This window comes from Arvicola amphibius, chromosome 8 (assembly GCF_903992535.2).
Source record: "Arvicola amphibius chromosome 8, mArvAmp1.2, whole genome shotgun sequence".
NCBI classification, from domain to species: Eukaryota; Metazoa; Chordata; class Mammalia; order Rodentia; family Cricetidae; genus Arvicola; species Arvicola amphibius.
Genome location: NC_052054.1, coordinates 75,138,378 through 75,159,651, shown reverse-complemented (window position 1 = coordinate 75,159,651; position 21,274 = coordinate 75,138,378). Strand labels below are relative to the sequence as shown.

General features: G+C 52.4%; 1 protein-coding gene across 1 annotated transcript in view; it reads left to right on the top strand.

Moving 5' to 3' along the window:
- Positions 1-6,805: 6,805 nt before the first annotated feature.
- Grik5 (glutamate ionotropic receptor kainate type subunit 5) overlaps positions 6,806-21,274 on the top strand; it is a 61,127-nt gene continuing 46,658 nt past the window's right edge. The window contains exons 1-11 of the mRNA XM_038339450.1: positions 6,806-6,854; positions 10,192-10,320; positions 10,597-10,761; positions 13,669-13,766; positions 13,846-14,011; positions 15,912-16,090; positions 17,965-18,018; positions 18,111-18,272; positions 19,224-19,376; positions 19,767-19,871; positions 19,976-20,083. Of these exons, the coding sequence (XP_038195378.1) occupies positions 10,242-10,320; positions 10,597-10,761; positions 13,669-13,766; positions 13,846-14,011; positions 15,912-16,090; positions 17,965-18,018; positions 18,111-18,272; positions 19,224-19,376; positions 19,767-19,871; positions 19,976-20,083 (1,269 nt within the window). The 5' untranslated portion in view covers positions 6,806-6,854; positions 10,192-10,241. The remainder of the gene's footprint in view (positions 6,855-10,191; positions 10,321-10,596; positions 10,762-13,668; positions 13,767-13,845; positions 14,012-15,911; positions 16,091-17,964; positions 18,019-18,110; positions 18,273-19,223; positions 19,377-19,766; positions 19,872-19,975; positions 20,084-21,274) is intronic.

The window sequence follows — 21,274 nt, the reverse complement described above, 5'->3', positions numbered from 1 at the left end:
CAAGTTTCTGAGCACTTAGCCAATAGCGAGGAGGAGCGGGATCAGGCAGCGCCCAGCCAATCCTCTAGCAATATTCCCCCACCGCTCGGCCTCCAGGTAGCTAGTGCCCGCCCCTTTAGGCCTCCCAAGAGGATCCTCCCCTCCCAAGTCTTCTTGGACTCCGCCTTTGATGGTCGAAAGGGCATCGCTGAACGGAGAGCTGCGCGATGACGTCGGGAGGCGGGACGAGGCAGTAGGCGCCATCTTGGGGGCGCCCGGCAAGGCCGGGCGTCGGGGTTTTGGACCAGGTGTGGGTTATTGAGACACGCAGTGCTCTGAAGGCCGGCGGATAGCTCCCCAAGAACCCCCGAGGGCCAGTGGCAGGAAATGAGACACCTCTCGGCGGGAATGGGAGCGGGGACCAAGCAGGAGCAGTCAGGCCGAGTGAAAGGGGGAAACCGAGGCTTAAAGATTTCATTTTTTTATTAAGGGGGGAATGAGAAAGGAAGGGAGTAAATTAAGGCAGGGCGGGATGGAAAGAAAATGTTAGGAAAGGACGTTTAGGGGAAGAGGGAAACCTAAAGTACGTGGCAGGAAGCGGGAAAAGGTAGGAGAGAGAAAAAGGAAAAGCTCGGTTAGTGTTATGCCCAAATCCGTGGGTCCTCACAAAAGTCAACAAAGGAGACCGAGTCCCATATGTAAAAGCAAAGAGCCTTTATTTTAATCAAGTTTGCAAATTCGGTCTCTCTGCATGGTCAAGGTATTGGAATATCCGGAGAGCCCCGAGCTCAATTAGAATTGGGTTTTTATAGTAGGTGGGTGTGAGGGGGTCTCTGAGGTTCAGGACCTCTGATTGGCTGCCATTTGTCTAGGGGTGCCCTGGTGAAGTGCTGGCAGGTGTTTTTATTTGAATGGTCTGTTCTTGGGTGAGGATCGGTTAATCTTGGCCTGCCAGGCATTGTCTCAGGGTAAACTATTAAGACTATATCGATGGCCAGAGTCCCGGTGATAATGGTTGGAGGAAGTAAAGAACTTCCTTTCTGCCCAGACTTAGATTATCATGGCTGGCCCTCACAGTAAATTCCATTGGAAGAAGCTGAAGTTGTGGGGTAAAGATGCCGATGAAGGAAATCGATCCATAATAGATCGAGTCAGTTTTGGTTTTCTTGTTTTTGAGATAGAGTCTCACTATGTAGACCAGGCTGGTTTCACAGAAATCTGCCTGACTCTGCCTCTTGTGTTTGGGGGATTAAAGGTGCGAGCTGGGTGGTGGGAGCACACACCTTTAATCCCAGTAGAGGCAGGTGGATCAATGTGAGTTCCAGGCAGCCTGGTCTACAAGAGCTGGTTCCAGGACAGGCTCCAAAGCTACAGAGAAAACCTGTCTCAAAAAACAAAAATTAAAAAAAAAAAAAAGGCGTGTACCATTTTTTTGGGTGACTGTCCATTTCGCACAGTTCAGGACCCCCCTAGGCATGAGAAGGCATGGAGTTCCAGGCCAGCCTGGGTTACACATAAGAGACCCCGTTGCTGGGCAGTGTGATGCATGCCTTCAAGCCCTGTAGAGGTAGGCGGATTTCTGAGTTCAAGGAAAGCCAAAATGAAAACAATCGAGAGAAGGACCCGGTATTCAGAAAACAAAAAGCAGAGAGCCAGTGAGATGGCTCAGCTCCTAAAGCCACTTGCTCCTAAGCCTGATGCTGAGTTTTTACCCTGGGATCCACAACGTGAAAGGAGACTCGAGACGGTTTTAAAGCACTAGGTTTTCCTCTTCCCTATCCTCCCCTCCCCGTTTCGTCGCCCCTGCTTCGGTTCCCCCTTTCACTCGGCCTGTCTGCTTCTGCTTAGTCCCCTCTCTCGTTTCGGCTGAGTGGTGTTATGTTTTCTGCCACTGGCCCTCGGGGATTTGGGGACTGTAATTCTTCCTTCACAGGCCTTCGGAGCATTGTGTGCCTCCATATCCCACACTTTTTCCAAAATCCCTACCCCGATACTTGCCAAGTGCTCCCAAGATGGCACCTACTGCTTCTTCCCAACTCTTTGAAAACTGTCTTCTGACTTCGGCACATACCATGACATGTTTGTGCTTGTGTGCGCACACACACACACACACAAACCTAAATATAAAAATATGGCAGAGAGTGACTGAGGAAGATGTTCAGTGTCTATATTTGAATTCCAAATTTGGACACCAATGTTTTCTGGAAGCTCCTTGAATCCACAGTCAGGGGAGCCATCAGAGGTGCATTTGGTCAAACTCTGTCCCTGATTTCTCAGATGAGAAAACAGTCTCAGAGTTGGGTCATTTCCCCATCTAAAGCCAAAACACTAGGGAACTGAACACAGAACCAGATAAAGTTTGTCTGGCTCTTCATTTGCCCTCTGGTGGTGTCTAACTGGGTGCCCTGACTTCTTACTAGACTCCTAACAGCAGGCCCACATGTTTAAACTGGACTTCCTTAGTTTTGACTTTGGGCTATACTGCTATACGGACAGCATTATTTTTTAAGATAGGGTCTCTGTGTAGCCCTGGCTGCCCTGGAACTCTATGTAGACCAGGCTGGCCTCAAGGCTGTCCTTTTGCCTGTTAGGATTAAAGGTGTACAACACAATGACTGGCTTGAGACATTAGTTTTTTATGTTTATTAGACTCTGGAAGTAGCAAATTCAGCTGGCACCCGAGTGCGTTAGGTGACACTCGGGGCTCTGCCCAGTGCTCTCTCCATGCATTATTTAATTCTCTGATCAACACTGTAAGGGAGAAACAACTACCCTGAGGTACGAAGAAACAGAGGCCCAGAAAAATGTGTCCAAGTTCCCATAGGAAGGGAAGAAAGCCATCTTTTGACCCTAGGAGAGGATTTCCCATCTATACTCAATTCCCTAGTGGGTGGATTGTTTGTGGTCATAAGGTAAATGGTTCACTTCAAGAAGAGCAAAGGGCAAAGAGCTTGGAAGGCAGAGGCAGGTGGATCTCTGAGTTCAAAGCCAGCCTGGTCTACAAGAGCTAGTTCCGGTCAGGCACCAAAGCTACAGAGAAACTCTGCTTCGGAAAAAAAAAAAAAAAAAGACACTTAAGGAAATGTCCAACATCCTTAGTCATCAGAGAAATGCAAATCAAAACAACTCTGAGATTCCATCTTACACCTGTAAGAATGGCCAAGATCAAAAACACTAATGACAACTTATGCTGGAGAGGTTGTGGGGAAAAGGGAATACTCCTGCATTGCTGGTGGGAATGCAAGCCAGTACAACCCCTTTGGATATCAGTATGGTGATTTCTTAGAAAACTAGGAAACAATCTTCCTCCAGACCCAATAATACCACTTTTGGAAATATATCCAAAGGATGCTCAATCGTGCCACAAGGACATGTGCTCAACTATGTTCATAGCAGTTTTGTTTGTCATAGCCAGAACCTGGAAACAACCTAAATGCCCCTCGACCAAAGAATGGATAAGGCAAATATGGTACATTTACACAATGGAGTACTATACAGCAGAAAAAATAATGACATCTTGAATTTTGCAGGAAAATGGATGGAGCTAGAAAACATTATTTTGAGTGAGGTAACCCAGATACAGAAAGACAATTATCACATGTACTCACTCATAGGTGGTTTTTAAATATAAAGCAAAGAAAGCCAGCCTACAAACCACAATCCCAGAGAACTTAGACAACAATAAGGACACTAAGAGAGACTTACACAGATCTAATCTACATGGGAAATAGAAAGTATAAAAAGACAAGATCTCCTGAGTAAATTAGGAGCATGGGGACCTTGGGGGAGGGTTAAAGTGGGGAGGGGAGAGGCAGGGAGGGGAGCATAGAAAAATATAGAGCTCAATAAAAATCAAAAGAAAAAAGAGCAAAAGATAGGGTTGGGGCACGAATGGGGGAAGAGAGCAGGGTTGCAGATTTTAAAAATAAAAGATAAAGATGAGTAAAGCAGTTGGTAGGGTCTGGTTAGCTCTAAGGTTAGGGCCTAGCTTCTCTCTAATGTAGTCTGGGTTTGCCCTTGGGGTGAAGTCACCTGCATAGGAGTCAAAGTACAAACAAGCCCGGCTCAACTTTGGGCAAGGTTCTGTACTCTTGAATGGTGTTTTGTTCCTGCCGAGGCTTCCTTTTTGTAATTTTAAAGATTTATTTATTATGTATACAGTGTTCTACATGCCTGCAGGCTGGAAGAGGGCACCAGATCTCATCTTGGATGGTTGTGAGCCACCATGTGGTTGCTGGGAATTGAACTCAGAACCTTTGGAAGAGCAGCCAATGCTCTTAACCTCTGAGACTTCTCTCTGGCCCCCCTGCTGAGGCTTCCTTTTTTTTTTTTTTCTCCCCTCTTGAGATTCCAGTTTAGTTTCTCAGGCTCTTCTCTTAAACTTGCTTGGCTATCCCAGCTTAATTTGGGCTGACAAGGTACTGTCCCTGCAAAGGAAGCTGAGGCCTGGTCAGACATTCTGGTGGTAGCAATGGATTGGGACTTTTGGGACAGATTGTGTCTAGAGAAGATGGTGAGGTACCTGGATCAGCAAAGACCTAGAGGCACGGGTACTGGCCATAAGCTTGGTTGAAGCAGAGTTAAGGAGGCTGTGTTAGCTCTACTAGGATGAAGAGGTATATACGAAATTGGTCCTTTAGGGTCAGGTGTATGTGTCACATGTCTGTTAGGCATGTCCCACATAGTCAGAGCTCACCGTGCCAGGCCTGGCATAGTCTGAGTTGCCACGTGCCAACTGTGTGTGCGAGGCATGTGGTCACATGTGCTGGGGGCTGCACGTGAGAGTGTCAGTGTCTCCTCCCCATCACGAGCATGGGGGTGGTGGTGAGTCACGGGCTCAGCCTTCAGCACCAACTGTCATGTTCCTTCCCCCCAAATTTCACCCCCCCACACACACACCCAGCCATGCACCAACCACCCCCACTTGAAGATCTATGTTGATTCTCTGTTCCATCCCCCTGCCCTTCTGGGCTCCCTCAGAGAGACAGCAGAACTCCCTGTCGGAGAGGGCTTCTCTCAGCTCTGGCTCTGCTCTCCAGTTTCCTGCCATTTTGTCATCCCCTTCCCACTGGCTCACTGCTCAGGTGGCGAGAAGATGAAGGTCTCCTCTCCCTTCCCACTCATCTCTGTGGGTCCCCAGGAGTTCTTGGTGCATAATGGAGAATTCCCATTCTCCCCCCTTTAACATCATCAGCCTGTTTCCAGAGGCTATCCAGTTACATTTCCACCAGCTAGCCATGCCTGCCTCAGTGGGCCTCTTGTGTCTGTGAACCACATGGTTGTCTCTGTGGTTCTCCTGTGCCCATGGGACTGTCCCCTTATTCAGTAACCTCTCTTTGCTCTCTGGGCTCTGTGTATGCTTCCTGGTTGCCCCTTCTGTTTATGGCTCCCTATCCCGAGGAGTCTTTCTGTGTCTGTCTCTCTGACTTTGGCCTCTCCCCACCTTCAGACACCCCTGTGTCCCTAAACTGCTCGCTTGTCCTTAAGTGGCTTGCTTTTTTATGCCTGGGCTTTTTCCCTGTCCTTGGCCTTGTGAGTTTGTGGGCCTTGGCCCACCTCTCTGTTTCTCTGCATTTTTCTCCATCTGTAGTCCTCTCTCCCCACCTCTAGGCCCTTCGCTCGGTTCTCCCCACCAATGCCTCTCATCTCCATGGGCTCCAGTACCCAGGACTGCCTGGGCAGGGCGGTGGCATGGTGTGGTTGGAGGGGGTGGCCCCGGGGCTGGGCCCTTCATCCAATGCAGCTTGCTTTTCTCATCAGCATTCTCCTCGCAGGGCCCCCCAGCCCCGACCAATACGATCTCCCCCTCCCCTATTCCCCTCCCTCCTTGCTCCCTGCCTGCCTCCCTCCCTCCCTCCAGCCCGCCTCCTCTCTGCCTCCCTCCCTCCATCTCTCCCCTCCACCACCACCACCACCACCACCCCCCGCGCTCCAGGACCCAGCGCGGGCGGGCAGGCGGCGGCCTAGGAAGGGAGAAGGAGCGGTGGCGGCAGCGGTAGTAGCGACCGGCCGGCAGCAGGGAGTCAAGTCCGGCTGGGGACACGGAGCCGCCGGCGGCTGCTGCTCACAGGGGACAAGAGTCTGCGGCCAGGCCCTCCCACCGAGAGCGGGCCGCCCCCGGGACACCCCACCCTCCTCCGCCTTCCCGTTCCACCTGCTTCTCTCCATCCTCTCCTCCCACCTCGTCCCTCCACCTCGTCTGCCCCCTTCTTGGTCTGTCCAGGGCTGCCAGTTACCCTGTCACTGCCCGGCCTCTCCTGGCCCCCAAGCATGCTTTTCCCGTGGGGACTGAGGGCTTGAGGACTCCAGGCCCTAGCCTCATCCAGGGCAGGGCCAAGGCTCTGGGGGGAGGGGGGGAAGGGGGCGGCCCCCTCCCCCCCAATAGGCCCTCCCCTCCCCCACTTCTCCCGATGGCCGGCTTTCTTTTCTCCACCCAGTCCTCACCCCCTGTGCCCCCCCCAGGCCGGCCCGGCTAGGGGAGGGGGCGGGGGCCCTTTCCTGGGCCGGCTTCCCCCTCCCCCGGCTTTGCCTGTGCCCCCCTCCCTTCCGTTTTCACCTTCCTCTCCTCCTTTCCTCCCTCCTTCCCCTCCGTTTGCTCCTTCCCCCTCTCCTCTCTCCCCTTCTCTCCTCCATTTTCTCCTTTCCCCTTCCTCCCCTCCTGGCCCGCCCTTTGCTTTTCCACCTGTCCTTCCTCCCCGCTGCTGGGGAGACATCGTTTTGGATTAGTTGGGGGCCACCACCGGCGGCGGGGGAGGGGGCCCAGTGGACTGCCCTCTCCCCCGGCCCCAGCCTCACCAGCACCCAGAATCGGAGCATCTCCTGGTTGTCGTTCTTCGGGCCTCGAGGGAGCCCAGCCCTCCGTCCCACCAGGATCCGTAAGTGTCTGCAGGGCGGGGATTGGGCTGGGTCCTGGGACCTGGAAGGCCAGGCTAGCCCGGCTGGCAGGGCCCCCACAGTCCCTGCTCCCCGTGGATGGCAAGGAACCTACTCCCCCACTGCTTTGTGCCTTCCCTCTCAACGTCTCATTCTCCACGACCTTTTCTCACCCTTACTTCTGGGCACACACCTTACATCTGCCCTCAGTCCCAGCTTCCCCCGTCCTGTGGGCTGACTGGCTCCGTGATATCGCTCCTCATAGGGACTCTTGGCTTGTTCCTTCTCCAAGCTTTGGGTCCCAGACCCACACTGGCTCCTGACTTGTGTGTTGATTTCCTCTCTCCCTTTCCTCTTTCTCTGCCTTACCATAGGCTCCATCCCATTCACCTCTTGTCTGGAAATGCCTTTGCGTTTTCAAGTCTGCTTTTCGCCTACCTCCCGGGCCTGTCCAACTGTGCCCAACTTCTCTGTTCTCTCCTCTCCTAACGCTGTCTCTCTGTAGGAGATGCTAGTTCCCATCCAGCCTTCTTCCCACTCTGTCTTTCCATTCTTTGCCTGATCCTCTCCACCTCCAGGCTTCACCTCTCACCTTTCAACTTCCCTCCTCCAGACCCACTCTGGGTCCCCAGTCTTCCCCTCTGTAGCCGTCCCCATCCACTGCTCTCTCCTCTGTTCCCTGGCTTCTGCCCTGGCTCTTCCACCCACCCTCCAGTCTCTCTCCCCACTTCTGAACGTTGGGATCCTCTGCACTCCTGGAGAGTTTCTGCATCTGTGCGGGCTGTCTGCCCTTCCAGGGCATTCACTTAGCCTCAGTTCCCCTCCCTAGCTTGTGTGGACAGCTCTCTCCCTGTGTGCTTCTCCCACATGCCTTTTCATTCTGGCTTCTGTCCCTCTGGCCTTGGCTGCTGTGCAGTTCATCCCTTGCTCACACTCTGTGTGTCTGTGTCTGTCTGTGTCAGACTGTCTCTCTCTTAGCAACTTCTTGTTTCTTTCTTTGCTCCCCATGGTTCTTTCTGTTAATTTGTTCTGGTTTTAGAGACAGGGTTTCTTATAGCCCAGACTAGCCTTGTACTCACTATGTAGCTGAGGCTAGGTTTGAACTCCCGATCCCCCTGCCTCTGCCTGCTGATTGTTGGTATTACAGGTGTGTGACACCACACCCTGCTCTCCCCATGGATGTCATACTTGTTGTTATTCTTCTTTTGGCCCTCTCTCTTCTCCTCTTTGGCTCCTGTCCTTTGCATGTATCTCCCCTTGATGATGTCTCTCCTCCAACCTGTAGGGCCTGGCTGTCCCCTCTCCTCAGCTCCCCTCTGTGGTTGGCTCTGTTTCCATCTGTACTTACCTGACCTGAGCTGGGTGTGAGAGTCCTGGGCCTGGCTGACCCCTGCTCCTTCTTGCATTCTTCATCTGCTCCTTTGCTGTGTCTTTGTTTGTTTTTGAGACAGGGTCTAACTCTAACCCAAGATGTTCAGGGATTCCCTATGCAACCTAGAGTAGCCTCAAGCTCACAGTGATCCCCCTGCCCTCAGAGTGCAGGAATTGCATCCTGGTGTGGATGCCTTACTTAGTGTCAGTCTGTCTTTTCTTCCCACTTAGCTATAGTCTCCGCTTTGGGGCTACCTTTCTGTGTGGTCCTTCCAGGACCTCTGTGTTTGTTTGCAACCTATAGTGCCTGTGTCCTTCTGTTCCCATCTGTGTCTGCCACCTGTGGGTCCCTGCCTTTCTGCTCTGTCTCAGGCTTTTTGTCTGTAGTTCCCAATCCCCACTTGTTCTAGATGTCCCAGGATGAACCCCCCTCCCTCCTGCCCTTCCCCTTGAGAACGCTCCTTCCAGCTCTCCCAGAATTCCTTGCTCTCTGTCCTGGTCAAGTCCCCACATTAGCTCTCAATTGCAGTCTGCAGCCACCAGTCTGTTGAGCATGCCCCCATCCCTCAGGCTCTCCTTACCAAAGACTGAGGGGTGTGCGGGAGGACTTTCTCAAGGTCACCCAAGAAGTAGGGGCAAGTATGGGACTGATAAGGCAACCTTTCTCCTTGGCCTGGACTGTTTTGGCTATAGAAGTCAATTCCAAGCCCTTCCCCAGTACTTCTCCTTCTGGCTTCTCTCATATATATCTGTCACCAGCTGAAGTCTTTCCACAGGTCCAGGTGGGATGCAGGGGGACACTAGATATACTTTGCAGTGCTCCGGGCCCTATAATAACCCTTTAGCCTTGGAGCATGGTCTGCAACCAGGTCCAGGGATCCATGTGCACATCTGGCAAAACACATCCCGCCCGGCAGTTACACTTCCAAAGGTCTGGAGTGCTCAGAGCAAACCCGGACTCCCTGAGACTGGCTCTGTGAAGACATGCACCATACCTGTCTGCCAGAACAGGGTGCAGGCAATGAGGTCCAGCTTTCCTTTCTCTCTGTGGGACTCTGCTGGTGGCTTGAGTCAGTGTGTGCCTGTCCCTGTTCTCTGTCTTTCTCTTCCCATTTCTCACCTATCCCAATGTACTGGTGCTCCCTTCCTCGGTCTCTGTCCTTTATTTCACATCTTCCTGCCCCTTCTCTTTCTCTCTCTCTCCCAGTCCTGTCTCTAACTTCCTTCAACTCCCCTTCTCTGTTTCTTTGCAATTTTGGCTGTTTCTGTCATCTTTCTGTTCTCTCATATATATCTGCCTGTTTTCCCCTTCTTTTCTCATTTTCTGAGTCCCTGCATCTTTCATTTTGCAGTTTCTCATCAGATACTTTTTTTTATTTCCTCTTTTTCTTCTGTATTCTCTTTTTAGGTACTTTGCTATGTGGAGTTCCTCCCTCTGTTCCTCCTTCCCTTCCGCCTTCCCCCTCACCAAGTTTCCTAATTCCAAGATAATATCACCTATCAGACCCTGGGTGCCCAGGCCTCTCCCCCATGGGATTGTGGGAACCAGGGACATCAGGAAGGTGGCAAGTGAGGCTTGGGATGGGGTTGCCTAGCAACCACTGCATCCTCTCCAGCCAGTTTCTGTTGCCTAGTAACGGCTGCCTGCCCAGAGACAGGGGCGGGACTGGGGTGATGGTGGTACCTCCCAGTTTCCTGTTGGGGTGGGCCGGTCCCCAGAATCACTCCTACTTCAAATTTCTAGCAATGACTGTCTTATCAGTGACCTCTGACCTTTCCATCTTCCGGAGCTCAGTTCTATGAGCTTGGTATGAGCTCAGTTCAGTGAGGCAGGCCTTTTCAGAACTGTGCATTCCTCCCCAGTGATGTCTGGGAGGATTATGCTTGCCACCTCATCCAACAGCTTTTCTAAAAGACTCTGCCCCCACATCAGCCATCTCCCTTGGGGCTGGGGGGGTCTCTCTGCAGGTGGCAAGTGGGGGCCGCGGCAGCTGCGTCCCCATGAGGAGAAGAGGAAGATGCCGGCTGAGCTGCTGCTGCTGCTGATAGTTGCCTTCGCCAACCCCAGCTGCCAGGTGCTGTCATCACTGCGCATGGGTGAGGCCCCAGCACCCCACCTCCTCAGAAACTCTCCCTCCAGGTCCCTCCAGGGAACTCAGGCATAGTAACACCAAAGTGCTTTGTCTCCCAGCTTATCCTTCCCTGAGACTCTGGAGCCCAGATACCCTGCTGTCCAGCCTCACATCCAGGAATCCAGACCCTTCGTACCTATATCTCCCTTCAGTCTAGAGGCCGCAAATCCAAGACCCCACAAGATACCCTTTCTCGGGGGCCCCAGGACTCTGGCCCCTCCCAACTCCTGTCTCCTCTCAGCTGCAATCCTGGACGACCAGACCGTGTGTGGCCGCGGTGAGCGTCTGGCCCTGGCCCTGGCCCGGGAACAAATCAACGGGATCATCGAGGTCCCAGCCAAGGCCCGAGTGGAAGTTGACATCTTTGAGCTGCAGCGGGACAGCCAGTACGAGACCACGGACACCAGTGAGCGGGGCCGCGGGGGCGTGGGGTGAGGCAGGGCAGGTGGGGCCTCGGCCAGTCACTCCACCCCTGGCCTCCTCAGCTCAACTTTACACTCATCTGCTCACACCTGCTCTCCTTCCTTCGTGCCTGTTTATGTCCCACGGAAGTGGATGCTGCTGGGTTGGGAGGTCCAGGCACTAAGGCCTGGGGCTTTCAAGATCCCTGGTGGGTCAGGAAGGGCATTCTGGAACAGGTGGGCAGGAAGTGGAGTGTGGCGCTGTTCCAGCGCACCCTGCAGAGCTGGCTTGCCCTGTGGGAGGGCTTGCAGAGGTATCTGTTGATACTCATGGTCCTAGTAAGTGATAGTGCCTGATATCCTAGTCTGCTGTTGGCCGCTAGGATAAAACACTCACCAAAACCACCTTTTGGAGAAAAGGGTTCACTTTAGTTTGCAGGTTAGAGAGTCCATCCTTAAGGGAAGCCAGGGCAGAACCTCAAGGCAGGAATCTGCAGACAGGAACTGAGGCAGAGACCATGGAGGAATGCTGCTTACTGGCTTGCTCCTCCCGGCTTCCTCAGATACCCCATGACCACCTACCCCTGGGTAGCATCACCCACAGTGGGCTGAGCCCTCCCACTTCAATCACTAATGAAGAAAACACCCCATAGACTGGCCTACAGACCAGTCTGATAGAAAGAGTTCCTCAAGTGAGGTTCTCTCTTCTCAGGTGACTGTAGTTTCTGTCAAGTTGACAAAACTTACCAGAGCACTTGCCCCAGCTATACTGGGACCATACTAGCTCTTTACAACCTTCTGTATCGGGACTTGTTTTATGCTGGGCCTGGTGGCTCACACCTGTAGTCCCAGTACTTGGAAAGCTGAGGCAGGAGAGTTACAGTGAACTTTAAGCCAATCTTAAATCTTGGCTACAGAGTAAATTTCAGGCCAGCTGGATCTATAGAGGAAGATCCTGCCTGAAAAACTAAACCAAACCAAAACTGTGCTTAGCATCCATAATACATGGGTTTGGGACTGGAGAGATGACTCAGCGGTCAAGAGCACTGGCTGTTCTTCAAGAGGACCCAAGTTCAGTTCCAAGGACCCACATGGCAGCTCACAACTGTCGTAAACTCCAGTTCCAGGGAATCCAACACTCTCACACATATATTCAGAAAGATGCCAATGCACATAAAATAAAAATAAATCTTAAAAAATAAATTGAACAAATTTTTAAAAAATACATGGGTTTTACTCCAAGCACAACAGATAAACAAGCATGTAAACACACACACCCCCCAGGCCTTATATGGGCTTTGTTAGATCGTGGGTGTTTCATCACTGAGAGGAAGAGCGGGGTAGACTGTTGAGGCCTCTTGGACTGGCGCGTCACAGACACGGTCTGGGAGAAGCAGAGGTGGAGACTGAAGAGGCAGATGATAGAACAGATCTGCATTTAGGGTTGAGGCAAGGAACAGGGTATAGGGTGAGACCATCTTAGCCAACTGGAGTCAGTGTGTGTTTGAGCAGATCCTGAAAATGAAGCCAAGTCAAAGGAAATCGGGACCCAGAGTTAAAGAGCGATTGCTGGCGTGTTTATAGAGTAGCTGGATCCAGCCATTCCTGACAGAATCCTGCAGGTCATGAGCTCCTAGGTGTAGCCATGTCTCAAATTAGTTTGTAACCCTTTTAGCGGTTATGATCTCATTTATATTCTCATTCTCTCTGTCACTCACTTATTCTCTCCATTACCCCCACGGCCTCATACACTCCTAGGCAAGTCTTCTAACATGACGTCTAGCCCCAGCCAATACTGTTCTCTTAACCCATCCTGAGTTTCTGCCATGGCTGCCTTAAAGCATCTAAACAGGACATCACTTCTTGACCCACACCTGTTCCTTCTGTGTCCTCCGTGTTGAAGGCCCCACCATTGCACAGAGCGCATGCCTGAAAATGTCCCTTTCTTTCCACTCTCTCTCGAGAGCTATTAGTCTTGGCTCTTACTTATCTCCAGATTCTTTTCCCGATCATCCCCCTCCATCCTCTGTACCCCTGCCCTACTTCAGCATGGCCAACTTAGGCATGTACCACCTGCCTCATTCCCCACACATAGCCGGTTCGAGTGCTAGCTTTACCCCAGGAGGGCACGGTGGGTAGTAGAGTGACTGAAGAGCTTGCATGGTAGAGGAAGCCAGCTCCTGATTTGCACTTCGGAAGGAGGCCCACAGAGCTGGGCATGGTGGTCAGGCCTGGAGGCCCAAGCAGGAGGAATCTGAGTTCAAGGCCTTAGTTGAGTTGTTTACATAGCTGTTGTAGTCCAGGGCCAGCCCGGACCTAAATTATTTCTTCGACTAGTGTGGAGGCGTGGGAATAAAGACACAGCTCACATGACTTTATCGGGAGGGAGATTTTAGGGATCCCTCTTACAAAGCTTATCCTACAGCAGTTTTATGGAAGAACGGTCCGCTTTTTATGACTGCACCTTCCCATTTTTGCCAGTGAAGATATTAAACTCCTCATTTAAAACAGTAGTTTATTTAATACAGAAGAGCAGGATGGAATCTAGGAGATGTTTTAGCACATAGTAAGATTCGAGACAGCCTGAGCTGTAAAGTGAGACCTTGCCTCAACACACACACACACCACACACACACACACCACACACACACACACACACACACACACACACACACACGTGTCCCATGGTGTCCACATGCTTTCCTGTGTTACTCTTGGCTTGGTCTGTCTCTCTCTGCCTCCCTCTGTCTGAGCAAGCCAGGGACTGGTCCCCTGAAATCCAGACTGGTGGAGGAGGATCCCACAGCTCTGAGCCTCTGGGGTCTTCTCCTGAACCAGGTGGGGTGGTTCTCTTGTGGGTGGGGCGGGAGCAAAAGCAGAGGGTCCCTGACTCTGGTCTCTTTCCCTCACAGTGTGTCAGATACTGCCCAAGGGGGTCGTGTCTGTCCTGGGACCCTCCTCCAGCCCAGCTTCTGCCTCCACCGTCAGCCATATCTGTGGGGAGAAGGAGGTGAGGTGGGGAGTGGGAGACTGGGAGCTGGGGTGTGGGGCTATGATCCCTGGCAAGCAATACCTCCCTTTCTGTCCAGATTCCCCACATCAAGGTGGGTCCTGAGGAGACGCCCCGCCTTCAGTACCTTCGCTTCGCATCTGTCAGCCTGTACCCCAGTAATGAGGACGTCAGCCTGGCGGTCTCCCGAATCCTCAAGTCTTTTAACTACCCCTCGGCTAGCCTCATCTGCGCCAAGGCTGAGTGTGAGGGAGAACTGGCTGTTCTGTTTACATTCTCTCTAGACAACCCTTTCTAAGAGCCCTAATGTCCCACACAGTTCCCTGGTTCCACCAGGCACCTTCTTAGTTCCCATTGCCTCTTTCCCCTTTAGGAACTGGGGCACCTGGTTCCATAGAATCCCTCTTGTCCCAGAGCGACCCGTGTGATTCACTGGTGGTGAACCCTTTTTGCCCAGCTCTCACCAGGCTTGCAGGGTGGCAGGGGGCTGTGCTGGTGCATAACTTTTAAAAAATGTGTTATTAATTTTTAGTTAGTTTACAAAATAATAGATCTCATTTGACATTTTCATATGTATTCATCATCTCATTTTGCTTGTAATTGCCCCCCTGCATGCAACTCTCAGTCTAGAAGGACCTCAGGCCACTGAGCATTTGGGACACAGAGGGGCACATGGGCTGCCAGGAGATGTGTGGGTCCTTTGGAAAGGGTTCTGACTGTGTTTGAGGCCGAGAGCCCATACCCTAAGAATGCTGCCTCTAAACTGAACTTGAAACATTGGACCTTGTGGGACAGAGGTGGAAGGCACCAGAGTACAACTCCCAAGAGTGTGAAACGGTGAGGTGAGGGGGTCAGGGATGCCTTAGAGGTTTCCAAGCAACAGCGCAGGACGAGATCTGTGTAGTGAGAAGTAACACACTGCACAGGGATGTACGAGTGTCAGAGGGAACAGCAGGAGGCAGGAGACATGCATTAGGTGAAATGATGGCGGTTGGGTGGAGAGCTAGGCCTCCCTGAGGAGAAAAGTTGGATGGGGTAAGGAGAGTGCTCAGGTTGTGAGTGACACCAAGTCAGTAGGGAAGAGGAGAGCAGCCTGTTTGAGAGCACACATTGAGTGTGACGTTCTCGGAGATGTTCAAGTGTGGTGGTCTGGGGGCAGGTTGTGAGTGTGGAGGTTGGGGGAGGGCACTGAGTTTTGGAACTTCTGGGAGGAATTCTCTTTCTGGAGGTTCCTACTGAGCACCTGCTGAAGTCAGACTCACGTTAGGAGGACAGCCATGGGGCAGGTAGACACAAATGGTTGTCCCTGTCGTATGAATGGGAGTGGGGGTAGGAGAAGTAGTGGGCATGGGCCTTTTAGAGAAGGCGACGTCTGAGTAAAGATCCGGGGCAGGTGAGGGTCAGCCATGGAGGAACCTGGAGAAATGGGGTCCCAAGTAGAGGAACAGCCAGGCTAAGGCTGCAGGACAGAAGGCTGACTCCGTGAGACAAAGAGGAGGCCCATGTGGCCGGAGCAAGTGGAAACATTAAATGACAGAGAGGAGATGAGATACTTGGCACAGAGCAGAGCCACATCTGCTTCCATCCCTCTGGCTGTTGTGTGGGGAGCAGACTCAAGCAAGCGTGGCCAATGCAAGAGACAAGAGATGGCAGTGGCTTGTGCCAGGGCAGTGACCATGATGTGGCATGATAGGATCTGATGTATTTTGAAATAGAGACACGGTGAGTGAGGGCAGAAAAAAGAAGAAGAACTCAGCCTGCTGTCAAGGTTCTGGCCTGAGCAACTGGCACATAGTGATCTCCTGTCACCCGAAGGACGGAGATGGGCAGAGAAGACAATTAACTATGTCAGACATTCCAGTGTGTACCCAGGAAGGGGTGGGAGAGGGTAGGTCAGACATCTGGAAATCTGGGGAGATGTCTCAGGGAATTTTACTTAGGGAATCTCTCAAAGCATAAAGTCCACAAGCTGAGTGCCCTAAGGGTCCCAGCTGTTTTGGAGACAGCCACTCCATCTTCTTAGCACATTTTCCAGTCTTCTTTGGCCCAGCTGCCCCATGTTGGGAGAGGGGAAGGAACATCTGTGTGCTCCCTGCCTGGGCAGGCAGAGGAAGGGCTCTAACTTGGGGCCCGGCCTTCCTTCAGGCTTGCTTCGATTGGAAGAATTGGTACGAGGCTTTCTCATCTCTAAGGAGACACTGTCAGTGAGGATGCTGGACGACAGCCGGGACCCCACGCCGCTACTCAAGGAGATCCGAGATGACAAAGTCTCTACCATCATCATTGATGCCAACGCGTCCATCTCCCACCTCGTCCTTCGTAAGGTGGGCCCCCTCTTGTTTCCACAGAACGGGGGGGCAGATACTTCAGTGGTGGGTTGTGGGTTTCATAGGGTCTGTCTGCTTTGTAGCTCCCTGGTCACATGACCTGGGATAGTCCCTTTCTTTTTCTGTGAAGTGCAGACAGCAGTAGGTCCTACCTCTTTGGCTTGTGAGGGTAATGAGCTTGAAACAGGGAAAGTCCTTAGAGCCACATTGGCCCAGACTAAATGTCTGAGTCATCCCTCTTTAGGACTCTGTTGTCACTGTGGTTTGTTTCGTTTTAAAAAGATTTATAATTTTTAATTATGTATATGTGTGCGGGGGTGTGTGCACGTAAGTGCTGATGCCAGAGGTGTGGGTTTCCCCCGGAACTGGAGTTCCAGGTGGTTGTGAGCCATGTGGGTGCTGGGAATGAAACTTAGGTTCTCTGCAGGAGCATTTCACACTCCTGACAGCAGAGCCGTCTCTCCAGCCCATTTGGGAGGTGAGCTCTCTGGGCGGGCAGTTCAGGTTGACCTTGGGTGTGAGAACCTTAGGACTTTTCTTGGAGCTCTGTGTTGAGGGGTTCGTGGACATCCTTAACTGGGGCTCTCCCGCACTGCGTAAGTCTGATATTTTAACATCATATAGACAAAGAAGCTGGGGTTCTGGAGGCAAGGGCCCAGAGTTCCAGGACTTCTCCCCATGGACCTAGCACATCTCATCCGTCAGTGAGCCACACTCATTAATCATTCATTCACTTCCCCTGCGCTTAATTTTTCTTGATAATCAAATTTGTATTATTTTTTTCCATTTGTTTTTCATTTATTTTTCTCTTAATTAAAACCATATGTCACTGCTGATCGTAGCCTGCAGGAAGAAGTGTTAAGCAGACTCTTGAGGATATAGAGGGTTGAGGGAGGAGGTTCTGGGTTAACAGGCCACCTGGGCAAAGATCTCTCCCATGGAACTGTGTGCTTTGAGGTCTCTTCTCTCTTCCATCTTGCCCTTCCCTGATAGCCACGGGTCCATGCCCTGCTCCCACTCCCCTAGTAAAACAAGCTGGAGCCATGTACTGTTAGAATTCTCATGTGGGGTCAGGCTGGGTATTATCCAACCTGTCCTCCTCAAGGATCGTGAGGAGGAAGGGATTCAAAGAATGAACCCCGAGATTCTAACTGATTGCCTTCCATCACAGAAATCCTTTTTCTTCCCTCCTTTCCGCCCTTCCTCCTCCCCTCCCTTCTCCTCCTGTCTTCTCTCTCCTTTCCCTTCCTTCCCTCCCTCCTCTTTTCTTTTGATGTTTCTGGGAATTGAATCTGGGGCTTCATAACTGTTAGTCAAGGATTCTGCCACTGAAGTTCGATCCTCAGTCTGCTTTTTACTTTCGTTTGAGCCAAGATTTTCCAGAGTTGCCCAGCGTGGCCTTAAGCTCTCTGTAGCCCAGACAGGCTTTGCGCTTACAGTCTCAGCACCTTAAGCCAACTGAGTAGCTGGGATTACAGGCCCGTGCCCCCAGGCCTGGCAGCCGGCTGCTTTTCTGATGGATGGCCAAACAGACTGAGCTCTAAACACTGGCAACACCAATGGTTTTGGGTGACTTGGGGTAAGGTTAAGGACTCTGTCCCTGCCTGCCCCCCTTCCCAGGCTTCCATCTGTCTCCAGCAGGAAGTCTTGTGTGCCTTCATAGGAAACAGTAGACATCTGAGGGCCCCATTCTCTGCTAGGAAAATTGTTTCCCCCGGCCAGCACGGGGGACTCAACAGGCCCTCACTTGTCTCCTGCTCGCTCTTGCTATCTGGGTTGTCTCTTCACCAGGCCTGCCTCTAAATCTCTCTTCCCCTCTTGGGGTCCCCCTTCCCTGTTCTCTGCCTCTTGGCCTCTGCTGTCTTCTTCAGGCTTCGGAGCTAGGAATGACCTCAGCGTTTTACAAGTACATCCTCACCACCATGGTGCGTACCAACCTATGCCCTTCCCAATCCCCGCCTACCACACCTCCCTGCTCCAATCCTGCCTCAGGCCTCACCCCTCTTCTTGGTCCCAGGACTTCCCTATCCTGCATCTGGATGGTATTGTAGAGGACTCCTCCAACATCCTGGGCTTTTCCATGTTCAACACCTCCCATCCCTTCTACCCGGAGTTTGTGCGCAGTCTCAACATGTCCTGGAGAGAGAACTGTGAAGCCAGCACCTATCCCGGGCCTGCGGTGAGCGCGTAGATACCCACTGGCACTAAGACACACTGCACACTGACTCTGGGGACAGGACCCTGTGGGACCCAAGACCTCAGTGAGGCTCTGTGATGAGTGTGGCCCACCCAAGCCTCCCTCTACCTCTCAGGGCAGGCACGCCTCAGGGCGTTTGTCCTTCCCACCTGTGCCCCTATTTCCATGCATACCCCCTCAAAGCTTTTGCTCAGATGTCTCCTTGGCTGGAAGATCTCACTTGTACTTCCTATTTTATTTGTTTGCTTGTTTGGAGACAGGGTCTCACTACGTAGCTCTCAGCACCGCCTTTCCTCGCCTTTGTTCTAAGGCATGCCATCTCCATGACCCCCAGAGCTGAGCTCAGGGTGGAGGCAGCTCTTCCTCCATGCTGCAGTGGAGGACTCTGAACCTCAGGAAGGGATTGAGATGGCCAGGATCAACACTTAAACTCTCCTGTCTCCTCGCTCACTCCGTGTTCATCCTTCCCATACCGTGTGTGACCCAGGCACACGCAGATGTTACCTGGCTGTCTCAGGAAGACAACTGGCCATCGAGGCTAACTCCTCTCAAACAAGCCAAGCATGGTGGCATATGCCTATAATCCCTGCATTTGGAAGCTAGAGACAGAGGGACCAGGAGTTCAAGACCAGCCTCAGCTAGATATCGAGTTCCAGGCCAGCCTTATAAAACCAAAAATACAATAACAACAAAACAACAGACTCAGAAATTACCTTCTCCAAACAGACGTGGCCGTGTACAGCACGAGACAGTACACTTTCCCCACTGTCACCCACGTACCCAGAAAGACACCGTAGTCCATCCCGCATCCCTTACCCCACCTACCAGTTTCCGACACCCTCAAGAACGGGCGTTTGAAGGTTGGGGTGACTCCACGGGAGACTTTTGGGGGCTGACACTTTCTTGCCCGGCCTTGCCTTCTCCTTCACTCAGCTGTCTGCTGCCCTGATGTTTGACGCTGTGCATGTGGTGGTAAGCGCCGTCCGAGAGCTGAACCGAAGCCAGGAGATTGGCGTCAAGCCACTGGCCTGTACTTCGGCCAACATTTGGCCCCATGGGACCAGCCTCATGAACTACCTACGCATGGTGAGCCAGAAGCAAGGGGTCATGGAGGAGGTGGGGAGCAGCAGCCGCCTCAGGCAGGGGCAATGACTGTGTCTATCCTGCCTACCCTCTGCCTTTCCCATCCTGACTCTCCACTACCTGGGCCGCCTCCTCATTCCTGTGTCCTGTCTGTCCATGCCACGGTCCCTGTCGGGGTTATGTGCTCTTTGGGCCTTGCTCCTCTGCCTTTGTTCTCTTGTATATGTATCGTCCTCTTGTCCTCTTTCTGACCCTGCCTCTTCTGTTCCTTTTACCTGTCTCTGCACCTTTCCCCGTGGCTGCCTCGCCCCTGCCTGGCCTTCCCTGCCTGGCTTTTCCTCCTATTTCTGGGCCCCGCCTCCTCTCCCTCTGCCCCACCTCCCGCCCTGCTAGGTAGAGTATGACGGGCTGACCGGGCGGGTTGAGTTCAACAGCAAAGGGCAGAGGACCAACTACACACTGCGCATCCTGGAGAAGTCCCGCCAGGGCCACCGTGAGGTGAGCAGCCCCAGGGTGACACTAGAGCCCTACTGGGATGTGGCCCATAAGGCTTCCAAGAATATAAACAGCATTTGTACTGATGATGTCCCCTCTGTCCCCAGATAGGGGTGTGGTACTCGAACAGGACCCTGGCCATGAACGCCACTACCCTGGACATCAACCTGTCACAGACTCTAGCCAACAAGACACTGGTGGTCACGACTATCCTGGTGAGTGACCCAAATGAGGCCAGGGAGAGTAGGTGGAGAGGCCCTAGTGCTGGATCTTCCCTGAACATCTTCGGCGCCTGCCATAACCCCTCAGGATGGGGAGGAGTCCCTCGGGCAGCACAGGGCAGTGTAGTGTAACTGGGGATGTGTCCTGTGCAGTCCAGATTGTGACCAAGGTGTCACCATTCCAGCCACAGACAGAGTAGAAGAGGACACAGCGGACATAGGCCTGCAGTGGGAACCAGGTTCTCTGATAGGTCCTCTTTAATGGCTTTTGTACCACACTTGCAAGTCTAATGTGTCGACAGACACCAGATGTTTAGTGTCCACCTTGAAAATGTGGACACCTAGGGTCAGAGAGGTGAATTATACAGCAAGCGTGTGGCAGAGCCAAGACTGGAAGCCTCATCTCTAAGGCTGGAGTCTTGAGTCTGTCCTTTGAAACTCTAGTCCTCGACTCTGAGCACCAAGCAAGGAGCCCATCTAGTGTCATGGGGAATCCCAATCCCTATTTCGACTAAGTCAAGACGTGGGCCTGGTGTGTCAACAGTTGCTCTTGAGGAACTGAGATCTGTCTCAATTGGTAGAGTCCTTGCCTAGCATGCACAAAGGTTGGGTCTGGTACTTTGCACCACAGGCCATACACTCAGGAAGTGGAGACAGGAGGATGAGGAGTTCAAGGCCAGCCTGGGGTACATAAAGTCCTGTCTCCAAAAACAAAACAAAGTAATCTCTTGGGAGCCACTGTGCACTAGACCTTTCCTAGGTATCATTCTTGATCTCACAGTTGCTCCATGATGAAGTAGTTTTGTTTCCTTGCTGGGAAACAAAAGTAAGGAAAGCCCCCCTGCAAGTTCCTGTCTGGGCAGAGCATCCGACTGAGCCCAGCCCTCTCGATTGCGTTCTGCTGCCTCCTGCCCGCACTGTGTCATGGAGGGGGTTACACACGGGGCCTGGTGGGCAGGAGCAGCTGGGCCTGGGGGCTGGACAAGCCAGGTGGCTTCGCTCTTTGCAGCAGCCAAGTCTATGGCTTCCAGCCTGCTTTGTCCCCATACCCGACAGCACTGAGCCGGGCAGCTAATCGCTGTGACATGAAGTTCAGAGACAGTTTCCAGAGGGTGTTAGGAGCCCTTATTAACAGCCCATTCCCCAGGGAGCTTCTGACCTAAAGTGGACCTCAAATACCCATGG